Source organism: Plectropomus leopardus, chromosome 19 (genome assembly GCF_026936395.1).
Source record: "Plectropomus leopardus strain MGB_pleo_1.0 chromosome 19, ASM2693639v1, whole genome shotgun sequence".
NCBI classification, from domain to species: domain Eukaryota; kingdom Metazoa; phylum Chordata; class Actinopteri; order Perciformes; family Serranidae; genus Plectropomus; species Plectropomus leopardus.
This window is the reverse complement of record NC_142194.1, coordinates 3,244,201-3,262,976: the sequence shown is the minus strand read 5'-3', so window position 1 is coordinate 3,262,976 and position 18,776 is coordinate 3,244,201. Positions and strand designations below refer to the sequence as shown.

Below are 18,776 nucleotides of genomic sequence, written 5' to 3'. Positions count from 1 at the left end.
CAATGGGCGACACACGGTGTTTGAGCCCTAAATGAGGTCAAATACTCGGCTCCTGTGAGGCCTCATTGTTTCAGACATGCAGGACGGTTTCTTATGTGAAAGCGCTTTAACACAAACTGATGTCTCTATAGAGTGAAGTGATAATAAAGAGGTGGCTGTTTTCAAATTGAGTTCATTCAAAGAGTTCAAGATAAAATTACTATGTTTTCATACAAGTCCCATCTTTCGCCCTAATACAAAGTTTATGTACACAGAAGTCCTGCGGGACAGTGTCCTCAAAATGTAGATGTTAATGATAAAGTATTTGAAAAATGAAATGAAAAATAATTAAATAATATGAATAAATAAATAGTATGATTTATTATTAATATTAAATTGTATATAATTCCTATAAAATAAATAAATAAAAATAAATCTTGAGTAGTTTTTGGTTTAGAGTGATTCAGTAGTGTAATTTATGTTTTTTAAAGACAAGTTTAAGCATACTATTTATTATAATATATATAAATATGTCTGAGAATTTATGAGATACTTGCCAACTGTAATAACTCAGTATAACTGTGGTTATGTTTTGTTGTTTTTGCAGAGTTGTGATAAATATATATATATATATATATATATATATATATATATATATATATATATATATATATATATATATATATATATATATATATATATATATATATATACACTGTCATAATCTTCATGGACATATTACCTTATAGAGTGTATATATAGTTAGCTTGCTAACACATAGCTACTTCAAGAAGAGTTAGCCTGATGTAAGACTGACCAATTCAGATATCTACATGGAAAATATATGTCAAAAATGATGTCTGAGGGGGGTTTTGTTGTTATTGTTGTTGTTTTTTTGTTGGTTGGTTGTTTTTTTCTTAAAAAATGTCCCTCTTGTCACTTAAAGATGTTGGTGGAGGCTAACAGCCGCTAGCATAAAGACTGGAGGCAGAGGGAAACGGCTAACTAGCCTGCTTCAGGACAAAGGTAACGAAATTTGTCTGCCAGCTTCTCAAAGGCTTATTATTTAACATTTATTTTATTTGTACAAAAATTTAAATATTAAGACAACAATTTATGTTTTTTGTTGGAAGCTACATGTTTCAATGAGGGCTATTTCTGCCCCATTTTTATAGTTTACGCTAAGCTAAGCTAAGCTAAGCTAAGCTAACAGACTTCTCGCGTCGTAGCTTCATTTTAAGGAATGTATGTTAACTGTCTGCATGAATTTCCCAAAATGCCAAACAGTAAGAGAAGAGTTGCGTTTAAATATAATGATATTAGTAATAATAATAATGATTTAGCACCTTTCAAAGTTATAAAGTGCTTTTACATTAAAAACAAAACACGCCAAACAGTAGGCACACAGTAAATACAGGGTACGATTAATGAAAAAGTCAAAAAACATAAGTAAAAAGCACAGAAAAGCAACAGTAAAAAAGTAGTTTTATAAAAGTTTAGGTTGCATTAGACCACTTTAAGCTTTCGGAGATCTTCATCAGCATTAATTTATCAGTGAATCTAACTTCTGTTTATTATTAAATCAGTTTTTGTGGGTAAATAAGTTGAGTAAGGAGCTGTGTATAACCTCCAAGAGGCTTTTCAGTTCTATGTTTAGCAGATTTGACCCACCAACAGCAGAGAGGACTAAAGTGACAAAAACCTTTGACGTGTGAGCAAACTTTCTGCTCAGCCTCACTATTGGTCAGCCGCTGATCCCATTCAGATGTTGCCAGGGAGAGCGACCCTCACCCATAAAACACACACACACACACACACACATGCACACACACACACACACACACACACACACTCCCTGCTCTGGTATTTTGTTAATTCCCGCAGGAATGTATAGATTCAAGTCATCTGTATGTGGGACAGCAAATGTGTCGGCGGAGAGGAAACCAAACAGCAGCAAAGTTAGCAGATGTTATTGTTTTTTTTCTCCTGCTGCACTTCATTCGAACCAAAAACCAAATCTGACAGTGTGTACTGTGGTGAATTTTAAATATACTGCACTTTTCTAATTTACATTTTAGTTGTTCTATAGTGCGTACTAAATGTGTTACAATAATAATCATATATTAATATAATATTAATAAACAAGACTCAAGGTCTGCAAAATGTTAACATCCACACAATATGAAATCTAACCTCGTTCACCATTTAAAATATCCTCAACCTGATTTTCATTTCCAACAAAAATTTAACGTCATCGTCATCGCCATCAGCCAAAACTGATCATATTTTGACCTTTGAAGCCAACTTTCCTAGTGACCAAAAGTGGAATTACACCATCTCATGAAGGGACCCCGAAATACTTTTTCCCATTGACTTACATTGAGAAAGAGACATCTGTATATCAGTGGATATTTTTTTTTTGAGTGTCCAACCATCGCAAAATGACTAGTTTTACTATCGGGATTTGATCCATTCAGTCCGACAACATTTAGGAACTCTAGAGAAGCTGCAGGATATAATTATTTTTATCTAAATTGAAGTTAGCAGAGTGTTAAACTGGAATTTGAACATTTGGCTGACAGAAGTTCGCTGTATGCAGTAATAAGTCTCTGGTGCGATTGCTGTATGGGCCCAATAATGCGGTGGGTAATTTCATACCATGAAAACAGTGCAAGTTTGACTTCATGGGCCACTGAGCAACTTTCTGATATGAATGGGGCCCCACCTCGATGTATTTAGGTCTCTTTATGCATTGCTACGCCTTGTCTTGATCAATATGGGTTGCTCTGATAACGATAGCGAGGAAAAAAGGAAAATAATGAAAAATATAAACAAAGACAGTGAAAAAAAGAAAAATATTGAAAAAATAAGGAAATAAATACTGAACAAAAATATGAGAAAAAAGATAAAAATACTGGAAATATAAGGTATAATATTGAAAAAAAAAAGACAAAATACTGGGGGAAAAATAAAGAAAAAATACTAAAAAAAGGAAAAAATAGTTTTGTATTTTATTCTTAGCTCAGTTGTATATCCCTACTATTACTTATTTATTTTACTTAATTTCTTTGTCTGTTTTTTGTCCTTGTGCTGCTATGGGCTGCTGTGATAGCGACTTGTCAATCACAAGGTAGCCAGACCCAAAAGTGTGCCCTGCTTTATGGCCTATTTTACTGTAAATATGACCAGAATTAAGAGAATGAACATCATGCTGTGATGACGAAGACTTTTATTCATGCTTGAATCTTTACGTTTAAATAATGTTAATTTTCTTAATAAGTTTTGTTCTTTCTCTCTCTGATTTTAAAGACACAAAGAGTTTGTCAGAAGGTATCCAAATGTCACGGAGGGCATCCGCAGAATGTATGTGGTGTGTTTGCAGGCTGCTGTGTGTGTGTGTGTGTGTGGGTGTGTGTGTGGGTGGTGGGTGTGTTTGGGGGGGCAGCGGGCCGGGGTGACCGAGGTGTGAGAGCTCGTAACTCACACACATGGTCAACCAATCAGCTGAGCCTGCGGGGGCAGAAAGCCGGTAGGTTACACTTGGATATTAACACACAGGGCGAGCAGAGAGTCAGGAAACCTTCTTCTTCTTCTGTGTTTCTCCAGATCTGCTGCAGCGATCTCACCTGAACCTGAGGCTGACCGTCACTCTCTGAGGTAATGTGCTCCGCTGGTGCACAGTTTCACCTGCTGGAAACTTTACACCACCTGTCTGACTTTTGTTTTATCGGAGGGAGTCTGGCTGCCGGGTCACAGAGGGAGGAGAGCAGTGTGGCCGACAGGAAGTTAGCAGTGCACCATGGGAAGAGTTGGTCATGTTTGGTAGCCGTGTTTTGGATGTTGATCCTGCATGTCCTGGAAGACTGAGTCTTAAATAGAGTGTTGCTTAATTTACCTTCTAATTTCTGTCTCCAAGTGCATATAGCAAATACTTCTATTTCCAGAATTTAAGTCTGGTTTATTACAAAGTAAGTTTTCATATACAAGGAATTTGATTTAGTGTATTAGTGCAACATGAATATAACATAACATTAATATGGTAAGAGAAAATGAAATTAAATATACGAGCAAGTATTGTGAAAATCAAGAAACATAGATATAGAATAATGTTATAACAAATATGAAAAAATACCAGAAAAAAAGGAAAGACACTGAGAAAAAAAAATAAAAATAAGGTAAAAACTTTTAAAATGAGGAAAAATACTGGAAAAAATATGGGAAAATACTGAAAAATAAGGGAAAAATACAAAAAGAAATGAAGGAAAAAAGAAAAATAAGGAAATCACAAAGAGACATGAGTAAAAATTACTGAAATATCATAAAGAATAGTTTAAAAATCAGGAAAAATTAAAAATAAGTAAAAACAAAAAATACTGGAAAAACGTTAAAAATACTGAAAACATAAATTAAAAATTCTGAAAAAAATACTGAAAAATAATAATAAAAAAAAATAAAAAAATAAAGAAAAATATTTTTGTAGTCTATAATTAGTTTAGTGTTATATTCCTCTCTATTTTTGTATTTTACTCTATTTATCTTTGTTTCTGTGCTTGTGCTGCTGAAAAATCTTATATTATCTCAGTTTTTTACTGTCCGCATTTTACCTCCTAAACACTTTTTTAGCCTCAGCTTTGTAAACTTCACCATCATAGAGCAGCTTTGGTTTCTCAGTTTCACGTCCTGGCACTATCAAACAAAAGCACCAGCAAAAGATGTGATATCTCCTCCAGCTCCAGGCTGTGTGTGAGGACTGGAGGACTGTCTTTATGTGTGGGCAGCGTGTGTGTTTTGATCCCCTCCAGTATTCGCTGTCAACATGGCGAGTGTTTGAGGAAGAGAGACTCCGACAGCTGGCCCGGGCGCAGTGGAAGGCATGCGGCCGCTTCCCTGCGTGCCAAATCTCTGTGTGCTATTTATACTCACCTTGCCAGGATCACTACTGGTGTCTGTTCATTCACGCCCGGCCGCGGCAAATGCCACCGCATTAAAAATGAGTGACAATTACAAATATGCTGTTTCTGCCATTCCATCAATGTGTAGAAGAAGACTTTAATATTATCAATCGACACTTTGACCTTACTGACAACCACAGCTGAAACATCCTGAGGTGTGGGTGTGATGCTGCCTCTTAAGGCAAGTCTTTTTTTTTTTACATTTTACAGACAATAATAGTTGTATCTAAAATCGTGGCCATGATGAGACAAATTGATAAATATATCATAATTGGAGGAGGATGTTTACTGTACATGCGTAGTGGTCAATGTAATGTAAAATTAAACTGATTTTACTAAAATAAATTGGAAATAGAACTTAAAAATGCATGTCAAAATAACTATTACTCCTAATTTTTATACTTCATATCTGATTTTTAAGTTTACTTAATATTTAGTGATATTTACTTAATTTTTAAGTTTTTGCAACTTAAAAATGACAAGTTAAATTAAATCAATCTTTCTACTTTTTCTTTTTTTTTTTGGCAGATTTTCCAGTAATTTTCTTGCAACTTTTACAGATTTCTTGCTAACCTCTTGGTCATTTATTCTCCATATGTGTTTAAATAAAATAAAGACAATAATTAATAATATATAATTTGATCGTATTTCCATCTTTGCTGAGCATTTTTTGTGTAAAAGGAATTAAAAGCCCGTCTCACATAGCCGCCTGTCCCAAATATAAGCGTGTTGAGTTCAGTGATTTAAGTTAGTGATAGTCGGGGGGTTTAATTGAAGTTTTATGGTATATCATTGAGACTGTCACACCCAGGTGGTTACCTGTCAGTATATAATGTAAATGCTATATCACCCTCAGGTGAAGGCAAAAACCAACTGCTGAAAACTTTCTTGTCTCTCAGTTCTGTGTAAAGTTTGTCTAATAACTGAGGACACAAATTCATGCCACATATGACCTTTGTCCTGTAATATTTATGTGTTTTGTTCCTCCTCTTCCTCAGTTGTCACAGCGTAGATGCACAGCGACAGAGAAATGGCCATTCCCCGCATGTTCAACTCCAACACGCCGTTCATCATCATGACCGGAGGGTCCGAGCTCTCGTTTCTGGGCAAAGAGGACGACAGCCGAGTCTGCGAGGAGGAGAAGGACTCGCTGGTCCAGGCCATCGCTCCTCACCTGAGCCGGGTGATGCAGCACGGCACCGCCAAACACGTGGTCACCGAGGGGCGGGAGGAGAACCCCTGCGTCTCCATCGTCGCACAGGCAGAAAGTAAGAAATGTGGACGCGTGAACGTTGCATACTTGGTGAAAACCTTTAAATTTCTACTTTAAACATGCACTGCTAACATTTTAATGTTGCACAATGTGCAAAACCTTAAGTACAATAAAAATGACCCACATTAAACTTTATTTCTTTCAAAAACACAGGAAGGAGGCAACAAGCAACATAACAAAAAATGGCTGAAAATTTGCAAGAAATTAGGCGAAAAGTTGCAAGAAATTGAGTAAATATTTATAATTAACATAATTTTAAATAGATAATTAAAAGAATTATAAATAAAGGTTTGTGGACATTTTTACATTTTTTTCCTATTTAAAAAAAAATCTAGCTTTTTCCCAAGTTTTCAAAAGAAATAAAAGAAATCAAAGGGTTAATCTCTACAAAAACAGTGTGCACATAAAAACAACATTTCATCATTTCACAGGGGTTATGTGCCCGATCATTTCTTGGCCTGGATGTTTTCCTCGTTGGCTCATAATCCCTCGTAAAAAGCGGAAAGTTGTTGGTGCAAACTGTCAAATGTAGTTTTATGTTTAGGGGACAGACGTGAGATATATTATCAGTCTTCTCATCTAAGGCTGTACTCCACTTTTGAATGTATTTATGTGTTTGAATAGCAGTTTCTGTGACTGCTCTGTATCTCTAAATTGTTAACATTTCTCTGTTTTAGGAGAAGACTTTCAGGAGTTCAGCCCCACCAACACACACTGCCCGTACTCCAGGTCTCAGCTGCTCAAAAAACACAGGTACTTCACCATCAACATCCAGTTTTTGTACCAGTATGTCTAAAAAGAAAAATCCTACAGCAGTGAGGACACAAACATTTTGAGTAGGATTTTAAAGACGAGGTGACCGAGAGCGAAGAGCTGAAAATAACACAGACTGTAACACTTTTCACATTTTCATACACGCTCTGAATGTTTTAATTTATTTAAAAAAAACTAAACATACGGGCTCTGAAGGGTAACTTTAGTATTTTTCAACCTGGAGATTTTGACAGTTCATGTCTAAGTCACTAACGGGAGCAACATTTTCTAAAATTGTCCAGTATTAAGAGTCAGGATGCAATGTAACAATTAGGGGCATGTTTGCACCGTCAATAACATCCGCTAACGTGTTTTTAAAAAAGCTTATTACTCTCTAAGAAAAAGGTTTATCTCTGCAGCGATCCTCTCCATAATGTTGTCAGACACGTAGAACAACGATCTGAGCCTGTCAGTGAAAACTATGTTTCTAATTAACATAATTACACATTTAAATTAGAATATTAAAATTATAATAAGAATTATTTAACATTTTTGAGCCCTTTTTCAGGTCAGTTCCTTGTTTTGCTTTTGTTTTTTGTTGTTTTCATTTTCAGGTACTTTTTTAAAAGTTATTGCTTATTTTTGGGTAATTTCTAAATAACATAATTACACATCTAAATTAAAATTAGAATAAAAATTTTGAGCACTTTTTATTGTCAGTTCCTTGTTTTTCTTTTGTTTGTTGTTTTCACTTCCCCATGTTTTGTTTGTTTCTTTTGTTTTGTTGTTTGTTTTTGGTTAATTTTCAGGTTTTTTTTTTTTTAAATGATTGCTTATTTTTGGGTCATTTTTAATAAACATAATTACATATTTAAATTAAAATTATAATAACAATTATTTAAAATTTTGAGCACTTTTTTTAAAGTCAGTTCCTTGTTTTTCTTTTGTTTGTTCTTTTTACTTTTCCATGTTTTTTTTGTTTTGTTTCTTTTTTCAGGTACTTTTTTTTCATTTCTAGTTCATATTTGGGTCATTTCTTTGTAAGCTGCTCTGCCTTTTTCCCATGATTTTTAAAGAATATCAAGCCGATTTGCCCAGATCTCAAAGGGTTAAGTAACATTTTGGTCCTTAAATCAGAGCTTCAGTTAGTTCCCTGAACACAACATATATCGTCTAACTTGCAGGTCTCTCAGCGTGGGAACGGCCCTCCTGAGCGACACGGAGGTCGAGGACTTCCCTGCGGCCGCCAAACTTCCGCTCCACCACCTCCAGAGGAAACAGCGCAGGAAAAGCCGGAGACAAAGCCAAGAGGACGGAGAGGAACCGCCGATCATCCGCGGCCTGTGGGTGCAGGAGATCGACTGGCTGAAATCTGTAAGCAGAGAGATGACGTCATCAGCTGAGATCATCCCGCCGCCGCCTCAGTTCACTGACTTGGCGTCACACCCCTGCAGCTGCGGAGACTCCTGCGGCGGCTGCGCAGATGCGTGTGTCGGAGGGTCGGAGTCTCCGTCCGAGGAGCCGCTGAGATCAGACGACGACTCCTCTGACGACAGAGGAGGCTCTGACTCTGACGGCGGCCTCAACTCTGAGTCTGTTCACACTCACGAGAGCGAGTCGGACTCATCCTGCGCTGCAGAGGACGGCGCGCAAGGAGCCAGGGTGTCAAATTTGACCTTTGACCTCATGCAGGTGTCTGGTTTTACCTCCCGAGCTGAGTGGGATTCTGACTCTACAGGGCGCGTGCAAAGCCTGCTGGGAGTTTCAGACTCCACCTGCAGCCCCGGCGCTGTAAATACACTCGTCTTCAGTTTAGATTTCATGAGTGACATTGAGACCGTTTTGGACGGCCTGAGAGGAAGAGTCACACGCACGCCGAAACTTTTTGTGACGCCTTTCTTTACAGATTTGTTCAAACAGACTGTGAAAGGCTGGAAGACGAGCACGCCTGTCAACGAAGGGCTCATTTTTCATCATGTAAGACATTAACCTCCACTTTTTCACACGACTTTTTACACTATATAAGACATTTACGTCAGTTTTTTTCATTGTGTAAGACCTACTTTTTTACACTATGTGAAACTTTTTTCTTTTACATTATGTAAGACATTTACATTCATGTTTTTAAACTGTAAGAACTGTTTTTTTCCACAAGGTATGATGCATTTTTTACACTATTTAAAACATATATGTCCATATTTTAAATACTATATAAGGTCTATTTTTTTACACTGTCAGACATTAACTTCCACTTTTAACATTATGTAAGATGTACTTTTTGTACCCTATTTTAAACATTTGCATTCACTTTTTCACATTATATAAGTACTTTTTACACTATATAAGACATTTCCATCCATTTTTTTACACTATGTAAAGCCTACTTTTTTACATTACGCAAGCTATTTACATCGACTTTTTAACACTACATAAAACATCGTTTGTTTTCTCCAGATTCCAGATACACGCAGGTTAATTGGTGACTCTAAATTGCTCGTAGGTGTGAAGCAGTTACAGACAATGAATGAATGAATGAATGAAAGAAAACATTAACGTCCACTTTTTTACACCATATGACGCATTAATCTCCACTTTTTTACATTATGTAAGACATTAACGTGCCTGTTTTTTACACTATGGAAGACATTTACTTGATAATCATCTGTGTTTTTGGCATAATGAACAACCTTTTTCACATTACACATCATTTGGTCATCTTTTCATTTACAGTTTTGATTAGAGCAGCTTTAATTAAAGTAAAAGCACCTCAGCATTATACTGAGGTTAGTAAAAGTGCTTTGACTACACACAGAAAACTGATCAGAGTTTGGCCAAAGTGCAACAGACTTTCTGATTGTGTTGATTTACCCTTTAATGTCTGAGCTTGTTTGTCATTTACTCTGTCACTGTGTACTTTTGTATCCTTAAAGCAACTTCAGCCGGACACTTGTCAGTACAGGGAGGGAGAGGAGTACTGCATCGTCCGCCACATCCAGAACGGCTCGTACGGCGATGTGTTCTGTGTGCGGGACAAAAGGACTGGATTCCAGTGCGCTGCCAAGAGGGTAAGCCAAGAAAGAGTGAGTCATTTTGATTTGCACCACCCCAAAGTCTCCCGCTCCTTAAACTCTGAGCTGCTGACGAGTTCAAAACTGATCGAGATGTTATTCAGCACGTTGTCGTCCTCTGACCTCAGATTCCTCTGAGTCACTTCAGCAGCGAGGAGGTGAGCACGTGGAGCGCTCTCAACTCTCCTCGTGTCGTCGAGCTCTTTGGGGCCGTCAGGGAGGGACTCAACATCGTGCTCTTCATGGACTTGAAGCCAGGTAAACTTTTTTTTTAATCTTAGCAGTTAATAACACAAATACTCTGATTTTAATGCAGTAAAATCCCCCACTTACAGCTGATGAATTGCAGTATTAACAGTAAATATTTGTCTTGCAGCGTGTTTGGCTCAGCTTCTAAAAGAAATGAACTGTCTACCTGAGGATTTGGCTCTGCACTACCTGCTTCAGTCACTGGGGGCGCTGGAGCACCTGCACAGCAGAAAGGTCCTTCACCTGGATGTCAAAGGTGTGTTGTTGTTTCAGACCTCATGACCGTTCTGGGTATTAATTCGCTAAAACATGTGATGAGTTTATAAACTCTGATGTTGTGCTGCACATTTAACCATCGAAAAACATGTCAAATACTTGAAATTAGCTCCGTCTCAAGCAGCTATAACACTAAACTGTTTACACGTTAAAGGCAAAATTTGTGAGATTTTTGGACATTTCTCCAAGTTTAAGACATTTCTAGGATTTGAGGAAATTCTTAGGATTTTAGGATATTTTTAGGATTTTAGGACATTTCTCAGATTTAAAGACATTTCTTGGATTTTAGGACATTTCTCAGATTTTAAGACATTTCTCAGATTGAAAGACATTTCTCAGATTTAAAGACATTTCTCCAAGTTTAAGACATTTTTAGGATTTGAGGGAATTCTTAGCATTTTAGGATATTTTTAGGATTTTAGGACATTTCTCAGATTTGGGGGCATTTCTTGTTTTTTAGGACATTTCCAGAATTTAAGGACATTTCTCAAATTTTAAGACATTTCTCAGACTTTATGACATTTCTTGGATTTTAGGACATTTCCAGGATTTTAGGACACTAAAGGGGCCCCACTGGCATTTTTTGATAAACAAGCTCTATTTTAATGCTCATTTATGCACTCTGTCTCCCTATATATATTTAAAGTACAAAAATAATTCCCAGTGTGAATCACTTTATTTTACTGTGAATTAAAACCTGGCCCCCGGTGGGGGGTCCATATTTGGCCCATGTGCCATAAGTTGAGTTTCACTGCCATAGTGCTTAAAAAGACACAAAATTGAGCTTGTTGATAAAAAATCTTTGAATAAAAACATGAAACAGTTCAGCATGTGCACCTATAGATGAACTCATATTACCCACCAGCATCTCTCACTGCCCCCCATTCAAAACAGTCTAGACCCGGGCCTGGTTTGTGGTGGGGCCCCACAGAAGTGGATTTGATATAATCAGCGTTTGATATAACAGAGAGCAAGGGAGCCCAGTAAAGCCTCTAGCTGCTGGTTCTACTGTCAGATGGCATCTCCAGTGTTGGTACCTAATCCTAAACTGACACCTCGACCCTAAACCCTCAGTAATCCCCTCTGAGAGGATTGGAGAGGAAGGGGCTCGCTCAAATTAGGCCCCTGCGTCGCCCTTTGTGTTCACTCAGCCAACAAACATGAAATTAACCAGTCTCATCCCATCACATCTCCATACAGCGGAGGTAAAAATGTGCTTTTACTTGTGAAGATGCTACTCTGTGCTCCCTTCAGACGGCCGCGGCCCCCCGTGAACCCGTCACTGTGACAGCCTCCTGATTTCTCACTCAACTGTTTCATAATGAGCAGCGAATGAAAACAAGCTGTCCCACTGAATCCCGCGTGTTGATTTTATTCCAGTTGACAATGTGCTGCTGTCTGCAGACTGCAGAGACACATTCCTCTGTGACTTTGGGCTCTCAGAGACTTTAGATGACAGTGGACAGAGCACCAACGCTTTCAGGGGTGAGTGAGGTCGCAAACGTCAGCGAGAAAACGTGGAAACGTAATCATCTTGTGTGTGTATATATGTATATACAGACAACATTGCAAATTACTATTTAAATTAATATCATATTAAGTTTTCTCTTTCTCCTTTTTAACTTATTTTTATTTCATTTATTTTTTATTTTGACTTCTTGTCTTGCTTTTCTTTTTTCTTTTTCCTCCCCCTTTTTCTTTTATTTTATATAATTTAAGTTTATTCGTGAAAAATACATTTTGTAAACTTGTTTGCTATGGTAAACCTGCATGACCGCTTACCTTTTAGGGATTGATATTTATCAATCACATTACTGGATTTTGTTACACAAATAAACTTAAATACATTGAAAGGAGAAAGAGTTGCTGAAGCCATTTATTCATTTACCATTTATTGATTTTTACTCCATTTATTTTTTCTGAGAGAAATAAGAAGCCAACTATTTATCTGAGCTCAACAAACAACATATAACAATGTGTGTCTACAGCTACAGAAAAGTGTGAATAATATCAAAGTGCATGTGATCATAAAGAACAGGTGAATGAGATTTAAAAGACGGAGAGTTGGCGGTTAATTTCCTGTGTTGGTGCTGTAGGAGCTGCCTTCCCCGGCACAGAGACCCACATGGCCCCTGAGGTGGCGCGAGGGGATCGACTGTGTGCCAAGGCGGACGTTTGGAGCAGCTGCTGCATGTTACTGCACATGCTCAACGGATGCCACCCATGGATCCGCTACTACTCCCATCCACTGTGTCTCCAGGTGACAGCCCTCTTTATCTTTATTGGAAAATGTGATATTTTGACCCTGAAGTTGAAAGAACTGCACTGAAGTTTTCTCTCGTTTCCTGTCGTGTGTTTGTCAGATTGTCAATGAGCCGCCGCCTCTGTGGGAGGTGCCGTCCAACTGCAACAACTTCACGGCCAAAGTGTTCAGGGCCGGACTCCAAAAAGATCCTGACAGACGAGCGTCAGCCAAAGAGCTGCGGAGGAAAACCACCAAGGCCCTCAGAGCAGGTCGATGTGCTTCATATTACAGAATCATAGTAATGACCATAATAATCTGTACTTATACAGCACATTTCTTTACATAAAAAAAACAAAAAACAACCAATAAAAAGCAATACTAGAAGAGCCAGAAATATACTGAGACCCAATAATACGAATGTTTGTCTTATTTGGACTTAATTGAGGAAAAATGGTTCTAATTCATATTTGATGTCAACTAGACATTTAAGTGCCACATGCATAAGAAATAGAAATTAAACAGGGCCCAGGATTGAGCCTTGGGGTTCTCCAAACCTAGTTTTGGTGGCTTTAACCAAAGGTATAGCTGCATGTCGTCACCACAAAAATTAAAGGAATTAAAGAGTCTAACTGTTGCTGTAACATTATCTGCATTAACTGAAGACTCCAAATTTGGCCCACAGTTGGAGGTCTGAGTCCCTGGTCCGTCCAAACTGCCTGTGAGAAGCTGCATCAGAGCAAACCTGGGATAGACCGAACTAAACCATCAGCCAGGATGAACTGGGTGAGCCCCTGGAGGACGACAGCAGTGGACGAGGACACCAGCGACTGGAAAGATGGTGACTCAGACCAGGACTCTGACGTGGAGACGGATTTCTTATTAACAAGGGAATGGGAGCCAAAATCGCTGCAGGATGATTACGCTGCAGACGGAAAAGACGGCTCTGATTCAGAGGTTGATATCTACATGGCCGAGGAGGAGCACGCACAGGAGAAGTGGCTGAGAAGTGACAGAGACTATGAGGGGGACTGGGAGGAGGACGGAGAGGAGGAGGAGGAGGAGGACGAAGAGGAGTGGGACTCCTCAGTGTCCACAGAGTATCTCCGAGCTCTCAGAGGCGTTTTCCCTTTGCTGCAAAAAGGCCAACAGACAAATGACGATTCATGGGGATCAGAGCCGGAGCTGGAATTCCTCCGAGACGGTGAGTCAGAAAGACTCTGCGTCATGAGGACAGCTCAGCGACTGTAAACACACGTCTTTACTGTTTGTTGACTCAATACATGTCCAGAATTACTTTATTTTATCTGATGCAGCTCTACATTTTACAGTTTTTTTGCATATTTAATCTTTTGAAACGTGGAGCACATGACTTCTCAAGACATGGAGAAAAAGTCAGCTTGGTGTGAAAATTTCTACAAATTTCAAGAGATCAGTAGATTTCCTTTTTTTAAAAAAAAAAAAAGAGGGAAAAAAAAGAAAAAACATAAAAAGTTATTTAAAATTATGTTACAGATTTTTAGGCACTTTTTAAAAAAAACTTTATTCCTTTTTTTAGCAGCAAATTTTATGAAGTAATAAATTGATGGGAAATAAATCACGTTGTTTACTAATAATTGCTGAAACCTTTTCTCTCACTAGATGTCCCTGTTGGCACCACAATACAGACGCCGTCCCCTGAACCTCGAGACGACCCCCCGTCCTGTTTCAGCTGCTCTGAGATGGACGCCTCAGACAAAGTGTGTGACTGTCGTCACAGGTGTGTGTGTTTACTGCACATGTGGAAAAACACCAAAACAAACAAACATTTCTCTCCATTTTTAAGGACTCTGATCATTCGTCCGACGACCTGAGCTCTGGAGTCTTTTCCTCCTGCAACAGTCAGACGGACGGACACTTGGAGTGGCTGGCCTCAGCCAATCAGCCGTCCTCGTGCTGCTTCGAAGGTGAGATTGCAGGACTGTGTTACTCAACTATACGCAGGTTCATTCTGTTTTTTATTATTGATTGTTTCGTCGCTCCAGGTGTTGACATCTGGATTGAGAACGTTCAGGGCGAGTGTCTGAGGATCCGGGAGCGCCGGCAGGTCAAAGTGGGCCACGTTGCTATCGGAATCAGTGATCAGGTGAGAGACAGTTTGAATATTTGGGATGGTTTTCAGGTGCACAGCGTGGTCTCTCCCCATAAAATGGTTTCAATATGTGTGTTTTAATCCGATACCTTTCAATAATCGATGCTACGGACACATTCGGTCCGCAGTGAGGTGAGACACCCACATGAACGATCTCATCCGTCGTTAACAGATCTCAGGGAAGGCCTTCACTCTGGAGACGCTGGACAGGAAGACGGTGTCCTTTGAGCAGGAGATCAAGGAGTCGTGTCTGTGGCTGCGCTGCGTTCCCGCTCCTGACAGATGTCAGCGCTGGAGGTGGAGAGTCCGAGACGGCAAGCTGGAACTTCGAGAATGAGACAAACTTTTTTGTTATTTTATTCGTGGTTTGCACTAATTTATGAATCAATTATTCTAAAGACGTGGACGTAAACGTGTGTACGTGCTGTGCTCCGAGAGCGTTGATGGTAGGAGTTTGCAACCCACTCGGCACAAAACTTGTTCACGTTGTACATTTCTGCAAATGGCGGATACGTTACATTTGCAGGTTTATTATATAGCCGTTACGTTAAAACGTTAAACCCTGCGGTTAATGTTTATTATGTTTAGGCCCAAAAACCGTTTGGTTATGATCAGGAAAAGACCGTGTTTGGGCCTAAAATACCCGGTTTTGGGGGCCAGAAAAGCAGAAATGACACAATAAAAAAAAACCCCAAAAAACAGTTTTTCTTGCCACTGTCCCGGCAGGAAACACGTCGATGTCTCGGCAAAAAAAACAAATATTTTTCATAGCACTGTCCCGGCAAGTACACAGCCATGTCTCAGCGAAAAACAACAGATTTTTGTGACACTTCCGGCTGTAAACGCAGTAATGTCTTGATTAAAAAAAACAAAAAAAACTGTTTTTAGTGGCCATATCCCAGCAGGAAACAGAGCAGTGTCTTGGTTACAAAAACAACAGATTTTTGCGACACCTCTGGAAGGAAACGCAGCACTGTCTTTGTGAAAGACAATTGCTTTTCTGGCACTATCCTGGCAGTTATGCAGCGATGTCTCAGTGGAAAAACAACCGATTTTTGTGACCCTTCTGGCATGAAATGCAAACGCTTTTCGTTGCACTATGCCGGCAGGAAACATGGCGAAGTCCCAGAAACAACATGATTTTGTGACACTTCTGGCTGTAATTGAAACACGCTGATGTTCCAGGAAAAAGAAGACCATTTTTCAAAGCTCTGTCTTGGCAGGAAACGCACAATGTCTCTGTGAAAAAAAAAAAAAAACACTTTCAGTCCCGTCCATGTCTCTGTAAAAAAACAACCATTTCTGTGGCCCTACCTTTGCAAAAAGAAAAAGTTATTTTTACTGTTGCTGGTGGATAAACAGTGACAGGTGACTTAAAACACCCACGTTTGGTCCTTGAAGCTGATGTCAAAGACAGCCTACGTCAGCTGTCATGTAACTTCATGAATCGTAATATGATATGAATGAAAGGTGCAAATCATGGTTTGCAGAAACATAACAATGCCAACATTTTCTTCTGGCAACTTGGCTGGAATTTGAGAGTAATGATTTCATCAACATGATGTGATTTTGAAGCTGATTTTCTATTTGTAAAGATGATTTTTCTATATCCGTTCTGAAGTTTATTATCTTTTCTATCTCACCCTGTGTGCACAATCTGGGGGCAAAAGAGATCAAACTCTTTGTTCTCTGTGATCTGTTAACTAAGGTTTGTCATGTTTCTCGGTGCCGTTAAATGCCGTTTAGAATGAGTGAAGCTGTTGAAATAATGAATACGTGTCATGATGCAATATGAGCCCTCGACACTTTAATACTTGAACGTTACTGACATTTTATATCTTAATAAAAAATGACCTTGAGGCAGAGAATTTGCTCTCTTCTGATGCCTGTTTTTCACCTCTGTTATTCACGGTGTCCTCCAGCTGCCGTCCACATCAGAGGACAGCAGTCGGGACACATTCAAGACAAAAAAGCTGATGAAAATGCCTCTTGTGATTTCACAGACCTACAGGCAGAAATGAAGCCTGCTGAAACTGTTTGCAACACTAATGAAGAAAGGAGCTTTAAGAAAGCTCATGTGACTTCATTGTGAAACAGGATTTCACATGTGATCAGATCACATGACTTAGACTCAGACATTTCATTTAAATCTACATCACAGAGGCACATATGGGGGATTTTTTTTTTACATTTGCAGGTGAAATGTTGCAATAAATTATTGGGGTCATGATTTGTTTTTCTTTTTAGGAAAATTAAGTGTTTTTTAACAATAATTTCATTAAAGTTTCAAGTGAATATCAAAACATGTATATCCCCTCATACATTCCCACAGAAAAAAATAAAATCAACAATAACAACAATAATTATTGTAATAATAATAATAATGAAAATTAACTGAAATACATAACAAATTAATTAGCTTTTTTTAAGTGGTGAAGTAATATCACAAATATGAACGTAATAAAATAAAATTATATAACATTAAATTAAATTAAAGGCAGGATCAGTCCTTTTTATTCATGTAATATAACCTTTTCCATCAGTGATTCATGTTTCACTGGCCAAGAAGAGCATAAATGCGTCAGGAAAATGAGTTTCTATATTCAACATTAAAATCATCTGGTGGATTTTTAAAAGGCTGATTGCATGATTTTGTATTTTAAGTTCCACAATCTTAGGGCCACTAAATATTTTAATACTTAGTTAAATATTTCCCCAGAAGAATTTTTGTATATTTTTGAATATTTGCAGAAAACTGCAAATATAATATATAATATAATAAAATGCTTAAAATATCCAAATAATTTTTAGAATCAAGACTTAATTTTTGGTCTCTGGTCGAAATATTTTGTGGGGGGATTTGGGCTCTAAAGTATGGCTTTTTTCCTCATTCAAATAAGTTCTGATGTTTGAGGAATCTGGAGCTACTGGATCAGTCAGGCAGCTCCTCCTGCATGGCAAATATTTGCACATGACCCAACAGCAGGTTTTTTTTACTCTGTATTTCCTTTTTTGGCCACAACATCACAGCTAGTATTTATCCAAAATGATTCTTTATGTACGGATCAGAAAAGTTGGTCCTTCCGGCGTGAAACAAAACACACCAACGATAATAGTGTAATAGTGTACAGTGGTGCGACTCCACCTGCTCGCTCTGTGTGGACTCACAGCAGGTGTGGACTCACAGCAGGTGTGGACTCACAGCAGGTGTCTGGTAGCTCAGTAAATGCAAAATGTCAACAGAGGATAATAGAAGGCGGAGGTCTGCCTTGAAACAGCTGACTGAACAAAAACAAACAAAAAAAGGAGTACAGGACCTGTTTAAATTATGCATTAAAATGAAAAGAATAATGATCCAACGCCGGCTTGCTGGCTCTGCTGTAAGGACAGGGTTAACTAAGAGTTTTCTTTTTTCTTTTCTTTATTTAAGTTAAATTAACAAATATATTCAAACCAGTAACATACAAAACATGCTATATATAGAGCTTGAACAGCCTTTTTTGTTTATTCCCATGAGTAAACCCACCAGAGTCCTTTATAAAAAAACCCGTCATTTTAGCATCTATAGAGTCAAAGTAATGTCAGTGTTGCCACTGACAGGCTCGAACAAGTGTAAGCAAACATTATGGAAAAGATCCCAACAGAGATAGACCTTATTGTTGAAGAGAAAGATCCTGTTTGTTTAACCAGAAACTGCCCTGAAACTGCTTATGCCAAACCCACCAGACTCAATTTAAATAAAGCGTATTTTTATCATTGTAAAACACATTTCATTTAAAGTCGACAGAAACAAAATAAAACAAAAAAAATTTTTGGTTCATCTATCCATTGTTCCAACAATCGCCAAATTTGG

At 38.2% G+C, this 18,776-nt stretch overlaps 1 protein-coding gene across 3 annotated transcripts; it reads left to right on the top strand.

Moving 5' to 3' along the window:
• The first annotated feature begins 784 nt into the window (after positions 1-784).
• map3k14b (mitogen-activated protein kinase kinase kinase 14b) lies at positions 785-16,791 on the top strand. 3 transcript variants are annotated; one of them, XM_088070293.1, is made up of 16 exons: positions 785-1,005; positions 3,586-3,636; positions 5,930-6,199; positions 6,882-6,957; positions 8,142-8,934; positions 9,888-10,037; positions 10,154-10,283; positions 10,402-10,530; positions 11,931-12,035; positions 12,647-12,810; positions 12,914-13,064; positions 13,478-13,996; positions 14,434-14,531; positions 14,618-14,738; positions 14,817-14,917; positions 15,096-16,791. In XM_088070293.1, the coding sequence occupies exons 3-16, from the start codon at positions 5,944-5,946 to the stop codon at positions 15,258-15,260; spliced, it is 2,958 nt and encodes a 985-aa protein (XP_087926419.1). In that variant the 5' UTR covers positions 785-1,005; positions 3,586-3,636; positions 5,930-5,943; the 3' UTR covers positions 15,261-16,791. The 3 variants fall into 3 exon arrangements, with proteins under 3 accessions (XP_087926419.1, XP_087926420.1, XP_042364274.2); XM_088070294.1 differs by lacking the exon at positions 785-1,005 and having other exon boundaries at positions 3,445-3,636; positions 15,052-15,158; XM_042508340.2 differs by lacking the exon at positions 785-1,005 and having other exon boundaries at positions 3,448-3,636; positions 9,888-10,022.
• Positions 16,792-18,776: the final 1,985 nt, after the last annotated feature.

What these genes read in the sequence shown, in the direction of transcription:
- map3k14b (XM_088070293.1), top strand. Translation starts at nt 5,944, where the DNA reads ATGCACAGCGACAGAGAAATGGCCATTCCCCGCATGTTCAACTCCAAC. An exon ending in AGAGGGTAAGCCAAGAAAGA is followed by an intron (nt 10,038 to 10,153) that starts GTGAGTCATTTT and finishes CTCTGACCTCAG; the next exon opens with ATTCCTCTGAGTCACTTCAG. An exon ending in CTTCATGGACTTGAAGCCAG is followed by an intron (nt 10,284 to 10,401) that starts GTAAACTTTTTT and finishes TTTGTCTTGCAG; the next exon opens with CGTGTTTGGCTCAGCTTCTA.